The sequence below is a fragment of the Cryptomeria japonica genome, chromosome 7 (genome assembly GCF_030272615.1).
Source record: "Cryptomeria japonica chromosome 7, Sugi_1.0, whole genome shotgun sequence".
NCBI lineage: Eukaryota > Viridiplantae > Streptophyta > Pinopsida > Cupressales > Cupressaceae > Cryptomeria > Cryptomeria japonica.
Genome location: NC_081411.1, coordinates 619579018 through 619606091, shown reverse-complemented (window position 1 = coordinate 619606091; position 27074 = coordinate 619579018). Strand labels below are relative to the sequence as shown.

The following is a 27074-nucleotide window of genomic DNA, read 5'->3' as shown; positions in this document are numbered from 1 at the left end:
GACTTCGGTAGAAAGATGGCTTGCCATTACACGGATACTCTGCATATTTTTGACTTTCTCTCCTCTTTTCACACTAAACATTACTTCTGCTTTGTAAAGCTCAACAACCCTTTTCCATTTAAGACTATTTCCTGGTTTCCCACATCTGTATTCTCTGACTTGACTTAAAAAGGAACGAGTGTCATTTCAATATGAAAAGTCATATAAGTTCAAATCTTATATGATATAATATATTCTTCTGATTAGTAGTACAGTTATATATCTTTTACATGAAGGAAGGATAGACTATCAAAAAAAATCCATTTGTATTTCCATTAATCTAACATAGACAAACAGTCTCCTAAACAATTGTGCAAAACTTTCACTACAAATATTTTATTTATTTTTCATCCCAAACGATTGTACAGATTGTTCTGCTCGATTTTAAATTATACTACTTTAGTCAAAGTTTATTTTGATTAATATGGAAATTATAACGTGCTGTCTAGTTAAAATTTACCCATTAACAACAATCCCTGTTTCAAGAGGAAGTAATTGAATAAAATCTTTAATGGCAGATGCAGTTTAATTTAAAGCTTGAATGACTGATTTAGTCATTATTTTTAAAAATTATGAATGGAAAATATACATTTGTGGTAAGCAGCAGACGCATCATTTCGTCTGTTATGTATTACAACTTTGAAAGAGACGATCTTCCCTTCCGATTTCATTAGAATTGCATTGCTAAACTTCCACTTGAAGAGAGAATATTTCTGGTGCGTCAGTTTGAAATTTTTCTACCAGTCAAAAAAATTGAAAACAATTGATCCATAAGCGAAGTGGGTCTAAACTCATGGGCGAAGCTAATGAAGAAAACCCTTGACCTGCAGGCTGGCAACTGTATCAGCCAGGCACTTTTTCATTGGTGTAAATGAAAGCCCAAGTTTTCTCATCTTCTCATTAGAGAACTTGTAAGCCTGTTTCCTTGGATTTTCCGGATCAGAACACCTGCAGAGATAGTTAGCAGAAGCATTAGTTAAACAGATTGATAAGGGAGCAAAGAATCCATTGAAAATTATGTGAAAAAGATAAAGATAAATGTTTATTCCGTACATTTGAGGAAGAGGATATTGGGGGAACAATTGGGCCAAGAGATCCACCAATTCTCCACGGTGCATATTGCTTTCTGCACACAGATAACGCCCACAAGCAGATGGTGTTTCATACACTAATATATGAGCTTCCGCTACATCTCTCACATCCACATATGCCTGGGTTAAGTTTGCATATGTTTTGGCTGAACCTGCACATTATATTTTCAATTTAATCTATTTGTTCTAGATAAGGATCTAACAATTCAATGACAATTTTAAGTGATATATTGTTGGTTTAATCTTAGTAAATGATGAACGGTGATGAAATATATTATAGTTTCTATATACCTGATAAATATTTCATAATATGAGCAGTACTGGCGTTCATGGAGGTCTGCAGCAAAGGACCTAAAACCAAAGAGGGGTTCACTACCACCATATCCAAATTCCTCTCCTCGGCCATCTTCCATGCAGCTTTTTCTGCCACTGTTTTGGCATAGCAGTACCAGTTCTGCATCATTAAATCTGTTAGTGATTTGTCTAATAAATTCCCATGAATTAGTATGCTCTTGAAATAATAGGTTTTTAAGTCTACTAATAATGTTTAAAGAATACCTTTGTTTGAACGCAGTAATCCAAATCACTCCAACAGTTTTCATCAACCACAACGTGTGTATCTCTGTTGGGGTCCATGTAAACTGTACCCACTGAAGAGGTCATGACTAGGCGCTTTACTCCCCATTCTGCACAAGCTTCCAACACATTTGCAGTTCCTTTCACAGCTGGTTCTATCACTTGTTCCTGCACAAACCATCACCATTAGAGCAAACTTCACAAGGATTATGAATCCTCTTCTCTGAGATAAAACACAGATTTTATAAAGCTATAACTTACAGGGTCATCTGTGAGAAGGCAGGCCATGTGAAACACACCATCACATCCTTTAATAGCTTCAATCATGCTTTGGTAATCAAGAATATCAGCCTTCACAAGTTGCAGCCTTTCTTTGGCTCCTTCCAACTCTCTCAGATGTTTATACTTGCCATCATCTGTACTTCAATCAAACATTAACTCTTATCAGACAAATCAAAGATATGAATTAGTAATAGATTTATAGATGTGATTATTATATATACTGACCAGGGTTACGTACTGCTCCTTTAACAGTATAACCTTTGGTCAACAAACTTTTAACAAGCCAAGAGGCAATGAATCCTCCTGCACCTGTTACACAAACAGTTTCCTGTCTCATTTTTTCTCTCCTTCACAGTCACAAGGAAGCTTTGGCAAAATACTTTAGAGAAAGAGAGTAAAGAACTCAGAGAAATAGAATAAGGAATTTGGAGAAAGAGAGTAAAGAAAGGCAGGGAAGAGCAGTGTAGAAGGGAAAGGTGTGTTTGTGTGGTTAAATAGAAAGAAGATAAACCACCCAAAAAAGAAAACTGAGGCACCTACCCCGTTTTGACCGTGGCGTATAAAAGTGGATCAAGGAAAGTATAATACGCGGGAATTAGGTATAATTTTACTCGGTAGTCGGTAACGCACTATCATTTGACTGAGTTCAGATATAACAGTTTTTACCGGGCGCACCTACTTTTCGGCGAACTTTTCCGTTTCCTCTCAAATGTTGTGGCCAATATTTTTAATTTTCCGTTACCGCTTGTTTCTTGTTGAGAACTTTTTTATTTTTGTAACAAATAGAAATTCACACGTTTTTAATTGGAGGGAGAAATTTTCATGTCTGACCAAGCAACAAACACTGAACGTACGGAAAAAACAGAACGATTCCAATTAATTTAAATAATAAAAATCGTTTTACTCGTTACATAGGTAAAACCTTCCCTCTATAATTTGGACCCAGTAAACGTGTAATGCAGTGAAATATTTGAAGGAAGGTGATTGCAAAGTGATGCTGAAGGGATTGTGAATTTCAGAATTAAAAAAGAAGTCGGATATCAATTTTTAATGCTACAACACGTTCAAAGTTAAACATCACGATCGAGAGATATAAAAACAAACAGAGTTAAACAAATAAACGAAGTTGCTAAATGCGAAATTCATGAATTTGCTAAAAAGATTTGGAATGTGGGTGTTGGAATATTCTTAGAAACTTCTGCTGCATATGCCTCCAAGATTTATTGGTAGTTCCTACCTTTGAACTTTAGTGGAGGGGCAATCACTAGCTAGTGAATAAAATTTATGAGAAATTAACTTGGGCTCCTCGCAATTTTTATTGAGAAGATTTTAGAAACAAATTTGTTCACAAGTTAAATTTTTTTATTGGCTTTGCAGATTTCTAGTATTATTTTCTTTCTATGAGGCAAGAGAATGCATGATTACCTAGGTGTATTGGCAGATTTTCATGAAGATGTAGTTCCCAAGTCTAATTGAATCGTATTTTTCGACCATGTCCTTGAAAAAATACACTATGTGCTCTCTCATTATTTCATCTTTCTTGTTGCCATAATTGTTAGGTCAATTGTGTACTAAAGAATCTCCCAGTTGGATGATCTTTTTTCCTGAGATTCAATCGAGTGGCCTTTGAGATTTCAACCATTTCTTTTGTCTAGCCAAATTCAAGAAAGTAAAATTTTCTATGGGATTTTAGAGAATTTCCATGGCAAATTTGTGGAGAGGTTTTGGATGGGTCTTGAGAAGCGGAAGATCGATTCTCCATTGTGGGGATTTCCCTATGGGTGTGTAGAGCTTTGCCTAGACATGCTCCAATTTTGGAATTAATTGATCCAATACCAAGATTTGAATCCTCGTGGCTCATGGAGAGCTATCTTTTGGGAAAGAATAGCATTGATCACATAACTCATGATTAGTTGCGCTTAGCCAATGCCCATCCTTCTCTTTCAAAGGAAAATCTATCCAAGACATGGTTGTAGTATTGAGAGTTGTGAATTTGAATAATGTAAAAAGAAAGTCATGATAGATTCTAGAAGCCTGCATTTCATACCAGAAGTTTCTCGAGGTATACTTGGATTGTTCACAGAGCTTGTTTGAAGATGAGGGAAACCATTTATTGAGTTTTTTTCTTCATTTTAAGTAACTGTTTGGGTAAGTGCAAGGTTAAAAAGGGAACGAGCCCTTGTTTTCAAAATGGGGGCCTGTTTTGTGGAAGTGGATTCTAGAACCCACCTCTTGCCTTGGGATTAGGTCCGAGATAGGCCTGGGATGGCCACACTTGAGACATGGACCTACAAATTCAAATCTTCATGAACAAAAGCACAAATATGAACTTTTGAAATAGTTTATGTGCCTCTAATTAGAGAATTTTTATATGAAATTAAAAACCATTTCAGATTATACTGTCTAAATTTTAAATATGTAATTTAAAAAAAAAAATGATTATTTTAACTATTTTTCATTTAATTTGTACTAAATCGGGTCCATAGACTTGAAATATTAACTAATTTTGTTAATTTAATATTTTTTTATTTTAATGAATTTTGAAAAAAAATTATATATTATCAATCTACACAAAATTCTTTTCTTTATAAAAAAAATAAAAAAATGTTTTATGCCAAATTATTTGGGTCGTACACGTCAAATTTTTAAAAAGATAATTACGGTCATTAAAAAAAATATATTTAAAAAAAAAAAATATTTAAAAAAAAAAATACAGAAAAATATGCTCATCAATCTTCAATGTGTTACAAACCATTTCCCAAAACGGTTTGAGAAATAATTTTAATTGTGTCAAAAAGTGTGGGTCATACACATGCATGGTATGGTCCTGAAACAAACATTTTTAAAACATAATTTTTAGAACTCCATTCAAAAAGTTAGTTTTTTATTATGTGGGTTTTAAAATAAATTACATATTTAGAAAGTAGACTCAGAGGGCTATCTTTTATATTGCTGACTTTTTCCAAGATTCAATCTCCAAGTGTTTCAAAATTTAAGCTCAAATGAGACAAAACCTGAAAATCAGAGAAAGCACTTCCACTTTTTGGCCAAAAAGTGGACTCAACTTCTTGCACTGACCCGTTTTCTCTTTGTTTTTTAATTTAATTTTTTTTTAATGAGTTTTATGTATTGTTTAATGTTTAGGGTCTCTCTATAGGATTTTTCTTCTTGTTTCGAAATTTCTTGAAAATAAATTGATAGTTTGTTTAGGTTTTTTATTTTATTTTCGCTCCTTTATAATTATCTGAGCAGATCTAGTCAACTTGTTTGATTTTTTCGACATTCCTGCAGAATGCATCAACAAGGATAAGCATAAAGGCTTTATGTGTTAGCTTCAAACTGGACCTTGATTATCAATTCTCCAAAAAATGTAGGCTAATTTTGAACAAACAAAGCTGATGGAAGGAGGGTTCAAATAGAAACACATTGGTATTAATCACACATAAAAATGGAACTTTTACATTATTTTGATGTCACACCAAATTTGCCCCATTGCCTTCATTTATGATTTGCTTTTATTTACTATGATATCTAAGAACAAGATTTCAAATACTACACATGAACCCAAGTAAGACTACTTTAGTGCCAAATATTGTAAATTATCAGATGTTTTGTTTTTCAAAAATATTTTATTCATTTAGGTTTATAATGTTTTTCTAATTGTCAATTACGAATTGTTTTATTTTCTAGATATATTTTATTCATTTCAGACTTATAGTGTACTCCTCATTATTAGACTTTTTTTTCTGACATTTTTTTAAGGTGTTGTAATGTAGACTATCTCACATGTTTAAAACTCATTTTAAACTTAATGTCTATTTTTCTAATCATTTCATCAAATTTTTTTTGGTAGTTTTTAAAGGTTTTCTATGTTATATAATCTTTCTTATTTGCGATATTTTTCTTTTTCCAAATCTATCAGCCTATTCTGTTAAGTGTCTATGGAATTAACTTTCAAACATTATTTGCATAATTTATTTATAAAAAAATACCATTTTTTTGTTGATAGATAAAGATTTTGTACTAATACATAAAATGTTCACATAATCTTCATACGCCATTAAATGACATCACTTATTCACAATTTTTACTTTTTCACCACAAAGGCTCCAAAAATATTTCACAACCATAATTCCATTCATAGAAATTTCATAACCAACCTAACACTTCTAACCATGGTAAAGAAGGAATGACAAAGATCAAATGCAATTTGTCACAAAGAACCTCAAAACAAAGAAGTGACTAGTTCATCAATTCAGTCTACTTGTTGTTAGTTTTTCTCCATTTTCAAATTATTCCTTTTTAAATTTTTGTTGATGATTTCTTTTATGTTTTAATCCTAGCATATAAAATCTGTTCTAAAATGGTAGGAAATGTCGTGCATCGTTGCCATGACTCTAATAAGGCCTATAGTATGGTGGATGATCATTATTGCACTAGACAGTCTTAAACATGATTTCTAGATTTTGAGTCTAGATTTTGTATGTTTCCTATTTTGTCATAATTAATTTATTTGTAACAAGTTGCTAGCATTCTACAATAGTAATGATTGCTTTGTGGTAGCCTCTACTATGACATGTTAGTTTTCTACACAGAAGCTATCTAGATCTTGTACACTTCACCATTCTAACCCTTCATCTCTTCATTCTACCTTCTTTAGTTTCAATAAGCGTATCATGACTACCATATCTAGCTTACTTTGTCATTTTTCATATTTTAGTAAATCTTTGTGTAAAACTCCTCATATATTAACTAGATTATTAACTAGATTAGAAGTATTTTCTTTATTTTACACATTATGCTTCACTATTTAGTAGCAAGTAAAAATATTTCTTGTTTACAAATGAAAATTTTAAATTCTTACATACCACTATAATCAAACTTATATTTATTTAAATAAATACTATACGCAGTCCATCACACATAATATTGTTTTTTAAATTTAAAATTCTATAAGAAGAGTTTTTAAGTTAATATCATACCACTAAATTTACCTACTACACCATTTCAACCTCGTTGACAATTACTAATATATTAGAGTCAACATAAAATATAAATATTTTTTTAACAGATCTGAGAGTGAATTACCATGCAACTTGCCAAAGTTACCAGTCAAAGTTACAGATTTCGGTGGAAAGATGCCTCACACGGATATTCTAAATGCATATTTTGACTTTCTCTCCTCTTTTCACCCAAACAAGTACTGCTTTCCTGGTTTCTCGCCTCTGGCTTGACTTCGAAGGACAGAAGTACATAAGTAGTGATCCCATCATTTTTATACGAATTTGTAGAGATCATAAGTTCAAATTTTATAGAAGATAGAACATATTCGTCTCTTTTGTAATATAGCTACATGCTTTCTACATATAATATGAGATAGTTTTATATATTTTAAACCATCTATAAAAATAGACCATCTAATATCAGAGACTATAATTTCATAATTCTAACATAAACTGTTATGCAAAAGCTTTTCTTCATTTTTTTGTTTTATTTTTCATCCCAATCGATTGTGCAAACAGTTCTGCTCAAATTTTATTTAAAAAAAAATTATGAATTGAAAATCTACATTTGTGGTAACCATGACCTGAAGCAGCAGACTTGTCATTTCGTCTGTTACGTTTTACAACTTTGAAAGTGGAGATATCCCCATCCGTTTTCATGACTAAACTTCCACTTGAAGAAGGAAGTATATTTCTGGTGCGGTAGTTTGAAACTTTTCTACCATTCCAGAAATTGAAACCAATTGATCTTAATTAAGCAAAGTGGGTCTGAATTCAAGAGCAAAGCTAATGAAGAAAGCCCTTTTCCTGCAGGCTGGCAACTGTATCACCCAGACATTCTTTCATTGGTGTAAATGAAAGCCCAAGTTTTCTCATCTTTTCATTAGAGAATTTGTAAGCCTGTTTCCTTGGATTTTTCTGGTCAGAACACCTGCAGAGACAGGGTGCAAAAGCATTAGTTGAACTGATTGATAAGGGGGCAAAGAATCCTTTGAAAAGTATGTGAGAAAGATAAGAGATAAATGTTTATTCCGTACATTTGAGGAAGAGGATATTGGGGGAACAATTGGGCCAAGAGATCCACCAATTCTCCACGGTGCATATTGCTTTCTGCACACAGATAACGCCCACAAGCAGATGGTGTTTCATACACTAATATATGAGCTTCTGCTACATCTCTCACATCCACATATGCCTGGGTTAAGTTTGCATATGTTTTGGCTGAACCTGCACATTATATTTTCAATTTAATCTATTTGTTCTAGATAAGGATCTAACAATTCAATGACAATTTTAAGTGATATATTGTTGGTTTAATCTTATTAAATGATGAACAGTGATGAAATATATTATAGTTTCTATATACCTGTTAAATATTTCATAATATGAGCAGTACTGGCGTTCATGGAGGTCTGCAGCAAAGGACCTAAAACCAAAGAGGGGTTCACTACCACCATATCCAAATTCCTCTCCTCGGCCATCTTCCATGCAGCTTTTTCTGCCACTGTTTTGGCATAGCAGTACCAGTTCTGCATCATTACATCTGTTAGTGATTTGTCTAATAAATTCCCATGAATTAGTATGCTCTTGAAATAATAGGTTTTTAAGTCTACTAATAATGTTTAAAGAATACCTTTGTTTGAACGCAGTAATCCAAATCACTCCAACAGTTTTCATCAACCACAACGTGTGTATCTCTGTTGGGGTCCATGTAAATCGTACCCACTGAAGAGGTCATGACTAGGCGCTTTACTCCCCATTCTGCGCAAGCGTCCAACACATTTGCAGTTCCTTTCACAGCTGGTTCTATCACTTGTTCCTGCACAAACCATCACCATTAGAGCAAACTTCAGAAGGATTATGAATCCTCTTCTCTGAGATAAAACACATATTTTATAAAGCTATAACTTACAGGGTCATCTGTGAGAAGGCAGGCCATGTGAAACACACCATCACATCCTCTAATAGCTTCAATCATGCTTTGGTAATCAAGAATATCAGCCTTCACAAGTTGCAGCCTATCTTTGCCTCCTTCCAACTCCATCAGATGTTTATACTTGCCATCATCTGTACTTCAATCAAACATCAACTCTTATCAGATAAATCAAAGATATGAATTAGTAATAGATTTATAGATGTGATTATTATAAATACTGACCAGGGTTACGTACTGCTCCTTTAACAGTATAACCTTTGGTCAACAAACTTTTAACAAGCCAAGAGGCAATGAATCCTCCTGCACCTGTTACACAAACTGTTTCCTGCCTCATTTCTTCTCTCCTTCACAATGAAAAGGAAGCAGATAAAAGAATTTGGAAAATCGGATGAAAGAATTTGAAGAAAGAGAGTAAAGAAAGGCAGAGAAGAGCAGTGTAGAAAAGAAAGGTTTGTTTCACTTTAAATAGGAAAAGTAAACGGAGACACCTACCGCGTTTTGACTGTGAAATTGAAAGGGTAAAGTAGACAACAGAATACGCGTGGATATTATTGTTTTGTTTCATTTGACTTGAGAAGATATAAGCGTTTTAGTTGGGTGCACTTGTGAATGCCGTTTCGTCGAAGATGAGCATCCGTACTTTTCGGCGGATTTTTCGGTTTCCTCTCAATTGTTTGGCCAATATTTTTAATGGATTTTTGTCCATAGACACGTTTTCTAAATTTAAGGGAGAAATTTTCAAGACTGACCAAGCAACAAATACTGAAGGTGTGAATTTTAATAATAATATTTGTTTACTGGCTACATAAAACGGTCCCTCTATAGTCTACTCGAATAAAATATAGGTTAGTGAAGGTAAAATTGTGTATTTATAGTAAAGGATTTAATAAACCGTGAGAAATGTGGGCAGTAATTAGAATATTTCAAGGAAAGTGATGTTGAAGGAATGAATGAATGGTGAGGAGGGCGACAAGCAAGAATTCATTGGTTGTAGATGTGTTTGCATTATAGAAGAAGATGCATGCACAATTTCTCAGAATTATAAAAGAAATCGAAATATCAAATTTTTATTCCATCATACATGTAAACATCATGATCGAAAAAGAAAAAAACAAATAAATAAAGTAGATAAATGCGAAATTTTTTGGATGTGCTTATTTGAATATTATCTCAAATTTTCTGCAGCATATGTTCCTAACATTTATTGTTTCGTTATGAAATTTTATTTAAATTCTTTTGGTTGGAGGATGAATGGTTGATTTATATTAGATGTGTATGAAAGGATTTAGGTGATATCAATTTTGTAAATTCTTATATGAATTATTTTCTATATGTTATTTGTAAATTATAGGAAATAAATGAAATTATTTCATTAGGAGTAATAAAATAAAAGATCTCATGTTGGCAAGTGGGTAAGAGAATCTCGAGGTATGTGAATAGCATCAAATGATATGGTATTTTGTATACTACAACAAATGAGCTTGGACTAGTTGGTTACATGAATAGTGATTGGGTAGGAAGCAGGCCTGGAATTTGACAGGCAAAATGGCCGTTTTCCCACTTTTGAACCGTATTTGACAGCGTAAAAAATTAGTAGAACGTATGCATTGACATGCTATTTTTTTCACAAACCGTATGTATGACACTTAAAATTATTAATAAGCTGTAAAATATTATAATAGATCATATATATTGATATATATTATTTTACAATGTTTATTATAAATATATGAATTTATTTAGAATATTTTAAAATGGTAGGATTAAGATATAATTGTTTCTAATTTTATATTATTTTTATATGAATGTTTAGCATGTTTTTTCTTATATAAATTTAGAAACTTTTTCAATTTATTTTTTAATATTTTTTAAAGATTGTCTTAAATATCAATATAGAAACTTCTAACAATTGAAATGATAAGATATAATTATTTTTGCTTTTTTAAAATATTGTAATAAAAAAATCTAAAATGATTTCTATTTTTATAATAAACAAGATTTTTGGGTTGAATTTAGAAACTTACGAGTAATTTTAAGATTTTTTTAGTGCATTACTAATTTATCATTGTTTTTTAAATTTTTACATTTTTTTGATGGAATTATTTCTTTTCACTTCAATTGAATAAAAAACTTATAATAAACTATTCACAAATTAAAAAAAATTGACACTTAACATTTTTTGAAAAATGTAAAACGAAAGGCATTTAAATTATTAAACCGTCATAAAAAAATTCATGACAGGCAGGGGTGGCCGTCAAATTCCAGGCCTGGTAGGAAGTGTGGATGATAGGAAGAGCACATCATGCAATGTGTTCCATTTGGTTTCAGGAATGATCTCATGGGCTTCTTCTATTACTACAAACGCGACAGGAAAGCATCGTTTCATGTCACGACGGACGAAACACATGTTTCTAAGCTCAAATCGTTTCAATGTACTATGAACTGCATTGAACTGCGAAGGTGTTTAAAGAAAAAATCATTATGACTTTTTAGGCTTCCTACTCTCTATGTACATTTAGGCTTTTATCTAATGCTGCCACGAGTTAACAATTAGTTTATTTGGGCATATGGATTTTAAATTATATATATATATATATATATATATATCCATTTCTTATCCACAACCTTTTTTCAAATTCCATTTTCTATTATGTTGTCGTTGGAGTCACGTTTCTCATTTTTGATAACATAGTGGACTTCCAAGAAACAACCCATAGTTTTCCTATCTATAATTGAGACTATCTATTGTTGGCATAATTATGCAATGTTATTATTAATTAGTATTACATTGCAATTGTTGTGTGGTTGGTTGGTATATGTCCAACTATCAACTGTATAACTACCATACATTGTATAAAATGTTCGCCACTATGTTGAATATAATATCAAGTGTTTACCATTTTTCCAGCGACTACGTGAGCTTACCTTCAAGATGATTGGTGCTTGAAGAGGGCCAGCCTTAACCATTCACACTAAGCAACATATTAAGCCTAGAGAATGTTAGTCAATTCTGAGTGTTTAACACTTTTAAACCTAAAAAATGTTAGTCAACTTAGAGTGTTTAATACTTGTAAATCTAAAAATGTAAGCTTAATGTGTGTAATTTAAAACTTTCCCTTCAAAAACAGAAGAGAATGCTGACGTGAAGATGACTTGCTCGTTGTACGATTTGTAGAAGTCTTAATTCTCTCTTGAAGTTAAGGAGAAGTGTTTGAAGGCATGACCAGTGTAGATTTGTAGATGGCAGCGTTATGATCCCTCTATGCTAGATGGTAGTTGTAGTGACATGAGAAAGCCAAAAGAAAGTGTGTTTTTTGTGCGTTGCAAGGAGACAACAATGAAAGGTATGTGAAGGAGATAAGAGGCAATTGTTTATTGTTTGTGAAATGTATGAAACTATAGAGTCCATTCTATATATTTGAATATCTAACAAGTGCATTATATTGCAACATAAGGTGGAAAAACGATCCATGTCCAAGCGCTAAAGTAGATTTGTGCGATCTGTAGAAATTCTATTGCAGTCACTGATTATTAATCTCCTATCTCATAAAAATTATTTAATTGCTAAAAATAAATTTACAGTTGAATATCGAAAAATAACACAACTACAACTTCACTAAAAATACGGAAAGAAATAAGCAACACAAGGACACAATATTTTTGGACAATCATCCCTGGAAAAACCCCTAAGGGAAAACCAGTTCTACAGATGGAAAATATATTAATCTTTAGCAATATAAGAATTACAAAAGAATTTCTTGCCTCTTACTGGCAGAACTCCAACAAACTCCTAATATCTCCTGCTGATATCCTCCACTGCTATATCAACGCTATCACTGCGCCTCTTGCTAACACTGCAAGACTATTTGCTATCACTGCAAGTTCTTCTCAAGACTTCTTATTTTGCAAATGACCCATGACCCCTTTTTATACTACTCTGTTGGAAAACCAACGGCCGAGATTAATTCAAACCAACGGCTGAGATTAAGACAACTCAATAACCAATAACTAATTTTGGCTATGAGGTGTCACCTAAAAAGAGCCACTATTAAATAACAATTGTTTTTATCCTAACAATACTTGTTTGACAAAAACAACCATTTTCTAATTCTAGGTCAGGACGAACAGCTGTCCAAAACTACCCATAACTAATGCTATTATTTCTGGGTAAGGACGAACAGCTGTCCAAGCTACCCATAATTAACACGATCTGGTAATCCATCAACAACATTATTCGCATGTTTCACCATCAGTGGCAGGTAATCCAACATTGATCAAGTCTAAGAGCTAAATAAATCGGTAAGCAATAAGCCAGGTAATCACTACACTAGAAAAATTGAAGGTGACAACTCATGCCCCCATTGGTTAAGGATCAAGTTTTCTGCGGCCAGTGTAGGCACAGACAAGGCAGGCAAACTGTTTGACATAATGCCTCAAAGAAATGTCATTTCGTGCAATGCAAAGGATTCAGAAACTTTAAATGTAATTGGCAGGTGTTAAGCCAGACTCCTCAATCATTGACAACATCATCTCTGTCTGCGTCAAAATCAGAGCTTTGAAACAGGGTGTGGAAATCCATTACAGGTAAAAGAAAAGACGAATTTCCGCAATTTCCCTCGTAGGCAACCCAAAATTTTATTAGTATCTTTAAATGTTCAATCTCAAAAGAGAAGCGAGCATAAGGTGTGCAAAATTATATATAGATAACTTGAGCAATGACTTCCAAAGATTCAAATAAAAAAATGTCAAATTTGGTTTTTTTTACCTTGCAAGAAAGGTTCTATAAGGTTAATGTAAGTTAATGTAATAGACTGTGTAGATATAAGTAAATTAACTTAAATTAACATTTGAGAGATTTTTGATAATTATGATAATTGAATGTAAAGTATAAATAAAAAACAAAGATATTTTGTTTATCATGTGTACTATTGGGAGTTTTGCATTCAGAAATTCATCTTTTGTGTTTAGACTTGATTTTGCTTAGTGTGCACTTTTATTTCTTTGTTCATGATTAATCTTTGATTGATATGAAGACCAACAATATTTTAAAATATCTTGAAAGGGATATAATTATTTAACTAATAATTGTGTTCTTGTAATTCAACCCTAAAGAAATATGTGCAGAAGATAGAAGATATTAGATAATTCTCTTATAATAATTTATGTAGTTTTGTTACTTCATTTAGTGTACCGATTCTAAATGTTTGACTATTTATTATTCCTCTAAAGTTCAAGAATGGGAGAAATTATGAACTATAGATTATAAATGAATGCTAAAATTGCCTTTAAATACCAATTCAAAGTAACAATCTTAGAGAACATGCACTTAGTCACACCAAAGTGAAAAATAAAGGGGATCAAAAAGAATTTGGGTGGACAACAATCAAACTTCAGTGTGGTACAAGAAATATGAGGCATAAACAATTGGAGTATGTATGTATAAGGGTAAAGTTGGGCTAAGTATGTAATAATGTGTATGTATTGTGAATGAAAGATCGCGATGAGACAAATAATGGTAACAACAATAAAAATATTTGATAGAAAAATGCTAATATGTGAATCAAGAAGTCTTGATAAAAAATATTTTATAAGATTTAAGTGAGTGAAAATTCCAAAAATTACCAAAAATATGCAAAACCACATGTTTAGTTATCCCAAAAAATTCCACTTATCCTATAAATTGACAATTTTTAAAATTAAATTTAATAAAATGAATAGAGTTTGGAAAAAATTCTAATGATTCTAAAAAAATAATTTATTCTTCATTGAAACTTCAATACTTAATTATTATTTTACATATAGGAACAAATATATTTTAAAAAACTTTCCTAACTTTCAAACCATTTTTCTTTAAATTTAAATGGAAAACTTGTTTGACATTATAGAATTTAACTAGCTATTTTTTTTTAAATACTATTTTTTCATCAATTTAGTTTGGTTGAAATATTAATTTTAAATATTTTTTAAAAGATTAAAAATTATTAAAAAATATTAATTTATATTAAAAATTAAAAAATGTGTTAGATATACTCATTCATCCTTTACTTACATACAAGGTCTAATAAAATAATATTAATATTTACTTTACATTAGGCTAGGAAGAATGAAACTCAATTCCTTTTTATATGTTTTGAAAAGTTTAGTGTTTCTTTGAAATATTTGATTTTATCATATTAATTTTAAATTATTTAAAAATAAATTAGTGTTTTATAATTAAATTCAATTTTCTACTATTTTTATTATTATTTTTTTATATTATAATATAGACATGTCCTTTAATTTGTTACATTTTTTACTTAAATATTTATAGTATTTTTATTTCCACTTAAGGGTGTTGCCTAATTCATCATGATTTTCAAGTCATCCTAATGTCTTTTTCACCATGTTCACATATGAAGATATTTACTCAAAATCAGAATAAAACTACTTAGGTGTATATGTGAAATCTAAAATGAGTGCATCTCAAATTATGTAGCAATCATAAATATATATGTAAAGTAATTATTCAAGATCAAAATATACAAAGGAGATTTATATAGAATAATAGATCCTAGGAAGTGTCACTGTGTAAGTACACATTTTAGAATGTGCTCTACTTGAGAACACAAAAACTAGAGGGAATTCAATGTATGAGTAGCTTGTGAATTGAAAGTGAAAATCAGGAACAAAATAGGAGCTTGCTTAATTATCCAAGAAAAATGAGAACATGAAATGAGTAAAATTAGCAAATACACTTGCTCAAAAAATAACAATAGTGTTTTTTTGGTAGCCATTGAATGAAAAGGCAAATGGAGTACATGGTGTGAATATATGAGATCAATCTATGTATCCATAATTTTAATTTTATATAACACCTACCACCACATGAAAGTCAAACATAGTATTGTTGAAGACAACATACGATTCTTCAAACAAATTTTTTCTTATGTTATCAAGAAATGAAGGAGAGGGAAAAACATACTTGAAAGTAAATATACTTTAGAGATAAGCAAATAAGTATGCCAACTAGTATCAATAATAAGTAAATTGAGTAATGATCAAGTAAACTTATAGAATGATAGGGGATGGAAGACAAATATCTAATAATGATATAATATAAATGGCGGATTTTCCTAGCATGGGCATATGAAAGTTGTGATACATACTATAATGTAGTAAATTGTATCTCTTTACAATTTCACACTCACTTCGGACCCACTTTGGTGGTTGGTCTAATGTGTACCCAATTCATGCCTAATTGTGCTTGTTTTTAGAATTGTATCTAGAAACTTGGTTCAATCCCCTACTCATGACCACCTAACACCTCTATACTAGACTAGGGCACCTAATGCCCTTGCCCAAGCAGTTTGGCCCCAAATTATGAATTACGATGGTGAACTTGGCAAGTAACAAAAAGTCACCATTTTATGTCAACATTCCTCAAAAATAAAATTCAAAAAGGTGTAAGTTGCATATAAATACAACTCCCTCTCTCACTCAAACTCTAATCTAAATATTTCAATTAAACGTTCAATCAAGAATAATTGACTATAGATATACAATCAAGGAGTCAAGCATTCAAGTATAAATCTTTGTTTCAACAATCATGACTGATCATAATGTGTTCCTCTATGATGAAGCCATTCATTAACATCATTCAAGAAACATTAAGCCTCATTTGAGATTTCAAACCAAGGGTTTCATATCTAAAACCTAACATTTGTTAACTTAAGCATTTTCATTATTGTTTTAGCCTTTGTCTTTTTTGAGGAATTTTTTTGATGGGCCACATGTTCTTCATGATTATAGTCATTTTGGTCATCATTGTTTATATCAATATGATTCTCATTAAGTTATCATTGTTATTCAAATGGACCATGGTATGGTTTAAACAAATAATCCTTAATGGAAAATTAGAATTATATGTGGCTCATCACCAATAATAATATGAAGTATTATTATATTTATACAAAAACAAAAAACAAAAACCAATTTTTTTTTTTTAAGTAAAAAAAATCCTAAAGCTAATGTTAGGGTGGGCAGGGTAAGTTGGTGCAAAACCATATCTTGCAATTCTAGAGAGCATACTAGAGATATAAATTTGAGGATCTATTATTGGTTCTAGAAACTGCATACCCCATAAACCTAATGGATGGACCTCAAAACCAAGAATTGAGGACCTTCTTAATCTATAATGATGAGACAACCTTATGATTAGATTATGGGTAATTAAGAGTTAATTAACAATGGTATGTGTCCATTTTAAGGGTGTGACTATTTCCACCTATCTTTTTAAAATTTTTATAACATTATTTTATAAATGATGAGATAAACACTTATTCAAACATTTTACTAATTATACACTATAAACACAAAAGCAACCTAACTACACCTATACATTTGCAAATGTTTACTTAAGTTATTTCAATTTGAATTGAAAAAGGCTACACAATCTTCTATCATAATTTTAAAGAATCCTTCAAGTTAACCATAAAATTTAGATAGGACAAAGGCGTCTTATTAGTTTCATTTTAATATTCCCTATCCATGTTCGAGGTTTGGCTGGCAATTAGACACTAAAAGAGAATAAATGAGAGAACTTCCTTTGTCCAACATTATTTAAAATCATGGTTGATTGCAGAAAATATTCTAGTTTCCGGTTAACTACTAAAAAAGATTTTGGCTTCGTGTACACCTTTCATAAAAAACTAGAAAAAGAAGAGAAAGTGCATGGAGCTTCAACAAAAGAAGCAGAGATACTCTATAAGTGATGACAAATTTGTCCTGGTGATAAGATTGAACAAATACCCTTCTGCGGCAAAAATACCCACAACCGAGAATGATGCTCGCAGTGTTATTATTAGACTTGAATCTCCATGGAAGCCCTGATTTGAGTCGCAAGATTATTATGCAAAGTAAAGATGAAATCTAATGAAGACCAAAAGCTTATGGGCATCCACCGTACCTTCACATGGGAGCTGTTTTTGTTTGAGCAGTTAACAATGATAACTTTTGAACGGAAACGGACGACAAGAGGACTTTCTTAGGGGTCAAAGCTTAGAGTGTACTGGTTAAGCCCATTATGGTTACTTTTTTGCTTCTATGGGATACAAATCTTTGGGTAGTTATTTGGTTAGAGAAGTTTTTCAAAAAGGTGAGAAAAACTTTTAAATCAATAGTCATTTTAATTTGATCTAAGTGTCTTGAAATTTGAAGGAGGAAAAAGTGTTTGTGAAGTTAATAAAGTTTTTTAATTGACGTTCTCTTGAAGATATGTCTAGTGAAGGCACAAGGTCTAGGGATTTGAATCTTGATGGCCGCTTCACCAACGAAGTGTTTAAACCGCGACACTACATGTCCGAAGACATAAGGTTACACTTATATTTAAGTGACTAATAATTATATTCAACAATTATTATTTTTTATATTTAACAATTATTAAAATTATATTTCATAATTATATCTGTATAAATATTTTTTTTGTCAAATTTTATTTACACTTGCATAGAGTAGAATTATTTTTAAAATCCTATTTACATTTACATTCACACAAAATATACAAACAACTATTTTTTGAAAGCTTTTTTTTTTTAAATATAGACAACTATATAACATGCAAATAGATCTATTGATAACTTTATAGCATGTAAAGAAAATCAATTAATAAGACAATATTTTTTAAATTAATACTTTACATAAAAAAATTTAAACTATAGATATGATAGTTAATATACAATTCAGATCTAAATAGAACCTCATCCATTTACTAGTAATAAAAATAATAATATAAATTTATAGATGTGAGAGTGCATTACTATGTAACGGTCAACGTTAAGAAAGAATTCTCTAGGAAGAAGTCTCATATGGATGGATACTCATTGCATATTTTGACTTTGTCTTCTCTTTTCAGAGGGAAAAGGTACTGCTCTGTACAGCTCTTTTCTATCAAAGACCATTTCCTGGTTTCCCACCTCTCTATTCAGTGATTCACTGACTTCACTTCGAAGAAAAGGAGTCAATAAGTAATACCTTTTATATTTTCAATACATAATCTAACATTTATAGGCAGTCACGTAGACAGTACCCAGTGCAAAAGTTTCTCTGCATGTTTTTTTCCCATCCAAACGATTGTACAGAGTGTTCAGTTCAACTTTAAAAAATTCTACTTTTAGTTAGTTTTATTTTGATTACGTGATGACTGGTTACAATTTACCAATTAACAACACTCACTGTTTCAATAAAAGTAATTGAATAAAACCTTTAGGGGCAGATGTAGCTTGAATGACTGATGTAGTCATTATTTTTAAAAAATTATGAATGAAAAATACACATTTGTGCTCTTCAGGACGTGAAGCAGCAAACTTATCATTTGGTCTGTTACGTTTTACAACTTTGAAAGAGGAGATATTCCCCTCCGTTTTCATCAGAATTACATTGCTAAACTTCCTCTGAAGGAAGAATATTGCTGGTTAGTTTGAAATTTTTCTACCAGTCAAAAAATCGAAACCATTTGATCTTTAAGCAAAGTGGGTCTGAATTCAAGGGCAAAGCTAATGAAGAAAACCCTTATTCTGCAGGCTGGCTACTGTATCAGCCAGGCACTCTTTCATTGGTGTAAATGAAAGCCCAAGTTTTCTCATCTTGTCATTAGAGAATTTGTAAGCCTGTTTCCTTGGATTTTTCTGGTCAGAACACCTGCAGAGACAGGGAGCAAAAGCATTAGTTGAACTGATTGATAAGGGGGCAAAGAATCCATTGAAAATTATGTGAAAAAGATAAGAGATAAAAGTTTATTGAGTACATGAGAGGAAGAGGATATTGGGGGAACAATTGGGCCAAGAGATCCACCAATTCTCCACGGTGCATATTGCTTTCTGCACACAGATAACGCCCACAAGCAGATGGTGTTTCATACACTAATATATGAGCTTCTGCTACATCTCTCACATCCACATATGCCTGGGTTAAGTTTGCATATGTTTTGGCTGAACCTGCACATTATATTTTTAATTTAATCTACTTGTTCTAGATAAATATCAAACAGTTCAATGACAATTTTAAGTGATATATTAAATGATGAATGGTAATGAAATACATTCTAGCTTCTGCATACCTGTTAGATATTTCATAACATGAGCAGTACTGGCGTTCATGGAGGTCTGCAGCAAAGGACCTAAAACCAAAGAGGGGTTCACTACCACCATATCCAAATTCCTCTCCTCGGCTATCTTCCATGCAGCTTTTTCTGCCACTGTTTTGGCATAGCAGTACCAGTTCTGCATCATTAAATCTGTTAGTGATTTGTCCAATAAATTCCCATGAATTAGTATGTTCTTGAAACAATAGCTTTTTAAGTCTACTAATAATGTTTAAAGAATACCTTTGTTTGAACGCAGTAATCCAAATCACTCCAACAGTTTTCATCAACCACAAGGTGTGGATCTCTGTTGGGGTCCATGTAAACTGTACCCACTGAAGAGGTCATGACTAGGCGCTTTACTCCCCATTCTGCGCAAGCGTCCAACACATTTGCAGTTCCTTTCACAGCTGGTTCTATCACTTGTTCCTGCACAAACCATCACCATTAGAGCAAGCTTCACAAGGACAATAAACCCTTTTCTTTGAGATAAAACACATATTCAAAAAGCTATAACTTACTGGGTCATCCGTGAGAAGACAGGCCATGTGAAACACACCATCACATCCTCTAATAGCTTCAATCATGCTTTGGTAGTCAAGAATATCAGCCTTCACAAGTTGTAGCCTCTCTTTGGCTCCTTCCAACTCCCTCAGATGTTTATACTTGCCATCATCTGTGCTTCAATCAAACATCAACTCTTATCAGATATAAATCATAGATATGAATCAGTAATAGATTTATAGATGCGATTATTATACATACTGACCAGGATTACGAACTGCTCCTTTAACAGTATAACCTTTGGTCAACAATCTTTTAACAAGCCAGGAGGCAATGAATCCTCCTGCCCCTGTTACACAAACTGTTTCCTGTCTCATTTTCTTCTCTCTTTCACAGTGACAAAGAAGCTTTGCCAAAATAATTTAGAGAAACAGAGTAAAGAATTTGAAAAATCGGAATAAAGAAGTTGGAAAAAGAGAGTAAAGAAAGGCAGAGAAAGAGAAGAGCAGTGTAGAAGAGGAAGGGGTGTTTGTGGTTAAATAGGAAGAAGAGAAGCGAGGCAGCTACCCCACTTTGACCGTGGAATATGAGAAAGGGTCAAGGAAAGAATAAAATAGTGGGAAACGCCTATCATTTGATTTGAGAAGATGTAACATTTTATCTGCAGTGCACTTGAATTGTAAGTGCTGTTTCGTGGAAAAAGAGCATCCATACTTTTCGCCGAAATTTTCTGCTTCCTCTCAGTTGCTTAGGCCAATATTTTTAATGGATTTTTGTTGTTGAGAAAATTTAAGAATTGTTTTTATTTTTTATTTTTCAAATACTGTTTCCTTGGAGCAAATAGAGATCCACACGTTTTCTTCTAAATTGAAGGAAGAAATTTTCTGAGTCTGACCAAGTAATAAATACTGAACATTTGTGAAAAAAGATTCCACTACTCAACGTATGGAGAAAACAAAACGATTCCAATGTCCCTCTATAGTCTAGTCAATACAATGAAGGTCTGCGCACGAGGGTCCATGTGAATGTTAAATTGTGTGTTTACAGTAAAGGATTCAATAAAACGTGGGTAATCTACGTATAAACATTTGAAGGAAAGTGATGTTGAAGGAATGATAAGGAGGGCGATAAGCAAGAATTCATTGGACGTAGATGTTTCTTTTGCATTATAGAAGATGTGTACACAAATCAACAATGTTGTTAAATGTGAAATTCATGGTGAAGTGGATATATTTGCTAAAAAGGTTGTTCGAATATTTTTCTAAGATTTATTCTTTTGTTTTTACATGTTTTTGAATTTATAATTTTTGGGTTGGGATGATGAATGAAAATTTGAAGTAATTGTTTGTCTTAAAATGGACAATATAAATAACTAGCATGAGTACCTTGGTGTGCAATGGGTATGTTGAAGAGGTGTGGAAGGTCAATTAGGAAAAAAATTGGTCTAGTTTTAGCATAAATTTGTGTAGTGCATGAAACTAAAATAAAACCCCTAAACCATGAAGATAATCAAGTTCCATTAGAAAGAAGGAAAGATAAAGGGAAGAGGGAAAGATAAAGTTCTAATGTTAAATCCCTTCTCAGAGATTAGGGACCAAAGATCCTTAGGAAAACTTTGCCTCAACTTGAAGGTCAACGATAAATAACATCCCCAATGCCTGAACTTCATTATACTTAGTTTTTCAAACTATTGGTTTGTTCATTGGGATCAAAGGTTAGGGTTTCTTAGGTTGATTATCTTCATAGGCCTTGAATTTTTGGAAACCTTCCCTTCAAATCTCATAGTTTATCTATTTAAATTTATTTTACTATTCTAACCCTAAGATGGCATTCAAAGGAGGTTTATACATAGACCCTCGTGTATTGATTTTGGTTCAAGGGTTTTTTAGGCAAAATAATAAGGGTGTTTGTCATGTCGAAACATGGGACACGCTTAGGGTGAGCTAAGAGATGAGTAAAACAAAAGTACCCTAACAAATATAGACCCAACATTAAGGAAGGATGGAGTCCAAACCTAGGTCTTTGATAGAAAAAAAAAAAGAAACAAGATCTCAAGTGGGCTAAACAAACTAAAACATCAAAGGTTACTAGGTTTAAAACTATCACAAATGAAAAACAATAAAAATAAAAGGAAAGGAAGAAGACCACCATGGAATCATGAAAGACTATCCCGAAATGTCAGTGAACTAAGCTTTTCAATAGCAATCATGCTTAGCTTAACACACAACCAGGGCACAAGGTTTTTGCAATTGATGAATGTAGAGTGCTCAAAGAATTCCATTCTATTAAAAATGGTGATATATTGTGCCTAAGAAAGATCTTCTTATAAGTGAGGTGCATGCATCAACATGCCATCCATTGCCATCAATGTAGTGTACCTAATTCAGGGTCAAGGCTTGGAGGTAAGAAGGACATCAAATACATCAGAGTTAAGGTTTGGAGTTGTCATTTTTACCTATTTCCAAGTGAGCATTGCACCCCTAATGTTCGATCACCGAATAGGAGAGACCAAAGATCAGGAATCAAGGTTGTCTTGTTCTCTTTTCAAAAGGAAACATGGCACTCCCAATGTTCGATCAATGACAATATATTGTTCTGTTGGGTAAAATTTTGTAAATTGGGGAAGGTTTACAAAATGTTATTTTCACGCCAGTACATGAGATAATACCTCTCAGAAGGCAAAATACAATCTCTCTTAATTATAAGGGAAGGCTCCCTCTATCTATTCTTATTTTACTTGTTACACTATGTTAGGATTATCCATAACTGAGAGGGGGGGGGTGAATCAGTTATCAACAAATTATAAAACTTTAAGCTCACATAACCTTCTATTGGAATACATAAACCAAATACCGGAATAGCAGATGTAACAGTTAAGCATAAACATAAATTACAAAATAATTAACCAACCATCCATAACACATAACACCAAGATTTGTACGTGGAAAACTCGGTAAAGGAAAAAACCATGGTGGGAAGCTTACCCATAGTTAGATAATACTTCTGCAGCAAGTATGTGATTACAATAAGAGGGGCCTGCACATGAAGGAAGACGCGTTGCCTCGAGACCACTGCTCATCACAAAAGGAGCCTCACTGACTACAAACAAATCCAGAATAAAATCCAGAAAGATGAGTGAACTGCAAGAGTAGCATGTCTTATGCCTGAGTACAGTTCTGGTTAAGCTCAATACCAGAGGTCTTAAACCTCTTTCACAAACCCAATTCAATCACCTATGATCGACCAAAAATTCTGCATATGATTACAATATTAATTACACACAGATAATCCTATATCCCATAAGATCCACGATCTACAAAGAGATCTTATATCATATTTATACCAACCTGGGACCTAAACAATTAGGTCGGCCACCTAAAAGATAATACAATAGATTCATTACATAATCATGCAAACCAATGATAAACCAAGTCGGCCTAAGACCGAAACAACATAATCCAAACAATAAATCCAATCAGTGATGCATCGGGAGCATCAACCAACATGTTACACAAACCAGTCCATAACCTAATAGAATAACCACCAGACCTAAAATAGGTCGCCATAAGCCAAATGAAACACCACGATTGACTGGAACACGAACAAGATAACCATCAGCATCCTAATAACCTTCTAGAAGCTGCACCAACATCACTTATCGGATTCATCAAAAGATCTTCATCAAAGTGCTGCTAGTAAAACCCTTACAGATGACCAAAAGGCTTACTAGAAAAAATGATAGCATCCAGATCATAAATACCAAACCAACTGAATGTGATATGCCTCAGAAATACATGAATAACCAATCCAAGCCAATACCACAAGCCAAACCAAATCAGAGAATACTAGAGATGGTCTCCAGATCAATATCATAGTCCAACCACTCTACCGGAAGTCGGTAGACAACAAAACAGCTAGTGTTGACATCAATGACAAAACATCAATGCAACGCATAATCAATTCCTCCAAATTACCAACAATGTCCCCCTTTGGCATTGATGGCAACACTAGATGTGAAAAATATCCAAGTGCCAAGAAAATGTCAAACAAGTCCCTCTAAGAATGGTATCATAGTAAAGATCTGTTTTCACATATATATTTCCCCCTTTGACATCAATGCCATAAATCTGACATAAACATCAAAGAAAAATCATACAACCTCTGAACCATACAACTGACTACTCCCCCTAAGTAGTAGCATCAACACATCAATCCAGAATAAATGATAGCATTGATAAATGCATACTGGATTGATGCTAATCAGCATTGCTCAAGTCTTTACTGGAAGGGAAAAAACTCCCAATCTGTATCTGAAGTACTCAAATGACTCCTTAGGAAAAGGTTTAGTGAAGATATCTGCAATCTTCTCTTTAGTGTTCACATATACCAGTCTGACTTCATTTGCTTCCACCTTCTCCTTCAGAAAATTATACTTAATAGAAATGTGTTGTCTTAGAATTAAATACCATATTCTTTGATATATCAATAGCAGTAGAGTTATCATAGTGAATAACTACCGGCTCATTACAATCAACCCTTATATACTTCAACATAATAAACATTATCAGTGTTATGCTTACCATCCAATGATATAGTTCCTCTTCCTCTGATCATGCATGCTTTGTCATCTCCAAATCTGACTAGACCACCATCAAATTCTTGCAAAGATAAAAACTTCCTTTTATCTCCAGTCATATGATGTGAACATCCACTGTATATTACCCATTCATCCTTATCTTCAACTTTAGCAGCAAGGGCCTTCTCTTCATTATGAATGAGCAGTTCCGAAGCATCTTCCTTGATAGCTAAGAATACCCATTCCTTTCCATTGCTGGATCCACTAGCTGAATCTTTTGTCGGTTCATCATCATAATCATCAGTTACATCTTCCTCATCACCATAGTAGCATGATTTGTCATTGTGCCTCCTATGCTTATGCTTGTATCTCTCGAATTCTCTATTTAGAACAAAGTAATGAAATGTTTCTAACTTGTAATAATCTTAAAAATCTATGCTAAATGGAAGCAAAGTGTCCATAAGAGTACAAAGCCTTCCATTGCTTCCTTTTTTCTGAAATGACTTAAGGGACGAGCCTTTTGTATACAAAATAACTCAAAGTTTCCTTCAAATACTCAAGTCCTATCAACCGCTGTAACCCAAAATTGATATATTGTAAGCACAAAGTATTCCAAGTATATCATAAAACTTTTTACTTTAACAAGATAACTTAACAAAGCACAAAGACTTCACCTTAATATCCACTTAATACAAACTTTTTCTATTAGATATCATAAAACAAAGTTTATAATATTCTACTTAACCTCTTCTAATTCAAATACTTTTCACAATGCAAGATTTAGCCTCAAAGAAAGTAGACAAGAATGACATAAGATCATAACCTCACACAATAAAGTAGTCCCAAGACAAAGATTGGATGCAACTTCTTTTCTTCTTGATTAAATTTTCTTGAATACACTATAAGCTCAAAGACTTAGATAGATTTCAATTCTGTAGAGTTTTGGTGTATTAGCAAAAGGATGGAAAAAGATCCTTATTACAATGAGATCTCTCATATATATAGAGGAGGAATGATGCACAAAAATAGGGAAAGATTACAACTAATTATGACTAAGTCAAAAGTAGATACCTATTTGACTTAGGAAACATACAGTCCTACATGTGTACTCATGCATACATAGAATGACACCCGAGGTGTCAATGGCTTATTACAAAATGACACTTGAAGTGCCGATTGAAATTTACAAAATGCCACTACACTAGAGATGCATAAAAATGACTAAGTGTCTAAAGACACATCTTTATTATGATCATCCTATTGAATTGGTTAAATGGACCAAAATACTAAGAGTGGGGGTGAATCAATATTCCCTCTTTAACAACTTTTATTGATATATCAATTTCATCAATTAAGCTTATCAACATGAAATTGAAAATGCATAATAAATAAATAACACAACCACAAATTTAATACCAGATTTTATACGTGGAAAACCCAAACAACAAAAACCAAGAGAGGGTTAGCTCTCAAGATAATATAAATATTGATATGGTGATTACAAAATGGGTGGATCACTGCCAGTTGGCTCACTGCTAGATTACAAAGACATATAACTATCGAAATGCTCACTGCAATAGAAAATAAATGAACTAAGGAAAATTGATCTCCTAATGCATGAGGTCAGTTCCAGATTAAGCTCAGATAGCAACTCACAAAAATCCCAACAGTTCAAGTGAGAGATCATTGTGTACCACTATCCACAATCACCTGTAGGAAGTCAGGTAAGGGATTACTGCACCACTTTGCCAAACCAACTACTTGTAGCAAATCTGGTAAAGGATTATTGCAACACCTTCTGCACTCAAACTCTTCTTCACACACCTTTTCTCATATACTTCTCATACCATAGACTGCTCGCATACTAACTCTATCACTTGCACACTTTTTATTCTGATATACATCACAAACATACTTTGTTGAACACCATGCACACACTCTCTCATTACTC

At 32.6% G+C, this 27074-nt stretch overlaps 3 protein-coding genes across 3 annotated transcripts; all 3 read right to left on the bottom strand.

The window, feature by feature from the left end:
- Positions 1-764: 764 nt before the first annotated feature.
- LOC131035818 (cinnamoyl-CoA reductase 1) lies at positions 765-2457 on the bottom strand. The gene is made up of 6 exons (XM_057967540.2): positions 2214-2457; positions 1968-2122; positions 1689-1874; positions 1422-1584; positions 1093-1282; positions 765-987 (listed from the first exon to the last, which is right to left on the bottom strand). Exons 1-6 carry the CDS (start codon positions 2323-2325, stop codon positions 843-845), a joined length of 951 nt encoding a protein of 316 aa, XP_057823523.2. The 5' UTR covers positions 2326-2457; the 3' UTR covers positions 765-842.
- A 5039-nt stretch (positions 2458-7496) lies between these two features.
- Positions 7497-9348, bottom strand: LOC131035840 (cinnamoyl-CoA reductase 1). The gene is made up of 6 exons (XM_057967583.2): positions 9150-9348; positions 8904-9058; positions 8625-8810; positions 8358-8520; positions 8029-8218; positions 7497-7922 (listed from the first exon to the last, which is right to left on the bottom strand). Exons 1-6 carry the CDS (start codon positions 9259-9261, stop codon positions 7778-7780), a joined length of 951 nt encoding a protein of 316 aa, XP_057823566.2. The 5' UTR covers positions 9262-9348; the 3' UTR covers positions 7497-7777.
- Positions 9349-19218: 9870 nt separating this feature from the next.
- On the bottom strand, positions 19219-21041 carry LOC131035844 (cinnamoyl-CoA reductase 1-like). Its single transcript, XM_057967590.2, has 6 exons — positions 20813-21041; positions 20565-20719; positions 20287-20472; positions 20020-20182; positions 19708-19897; positions 19219-19601 (listed from the first exon to the last, which is right to left on the bottom strand). The coding sequence occupies exons 1-6, from the start codon at positions 20922-20924 to the stop codon at positions 19457-19459; spliced, it is 951 nt and encodes a 316-aa protein (XP_057823573.2). The 5' UTR covers positions 20925-21041; the 3' UTR covers positions 19219-19456.
- Between the last annotated feature and the right edge of the window lie 6033 nt (positions 21042-27074).

Coding starts and splice junctions, on each gene's coding strand:
- LOC131035844 (XM_057967590.2), bottom strand. CDS start 20,924: ATGAGACAGGAAACAGTTTGTGTAACAGGGGCAGGAGGATTCATTGCC. Junction 20,183..20,286: donor ATTACTGCGTTCAAACAAAG/GTATTCTTTAAA, acceptor TTAATGATGCAG/AACTGGTACTGCTATGCCAA. Junction 19,602..19,707: donor CAATATCCTCTTCCTCTCAT/GTACTCAATAAA, acceptor CTGTCTCTGCAG/GTGTTCTGACCAGAAAAATC.
- LOC131035840 (XM_057967583.2), bottom strand. CDS start 9,261: ATGAGGCAGGAAACAGTTTGTGTAACAGGTGCAGGAGGATTCATTGCC. Junction 9,059..9,149: donor AGGAGCAGTACGTAACCCTG/GTCAGTATTTAT, acceptor ATTGAAGTACAG/ATGATGGCAAGTATAAACAT. Junction 8,521..8,624: donor ATTACTGCGTTCAAACAAAG/GTATTCTTTAAA, acceptor GTAATGATGCAG/AACTGGTACTGCTATGCCAA.
- LOC131035818 (XM_057967540.2), bottom strand. CDS start 2,325: ATGAGACAGGAAACTGTTTGTGTAACAGGTGCAGGAGGATTCATTGCC. Junction 2,123..2,213: donor AGGAGCAGTACGTAACCCTG/GTCAGTATATAT, acceptor ATTGAAGTACAG/ATGATGGCAAGTATAAACAT. Junction 988..1,092: donor CAATATCCTCTTCCTCAAAT/GTACGGAATAAA, acceptor CTATCTCTGCAG/GTGTTCTGATCCGGAAAATC.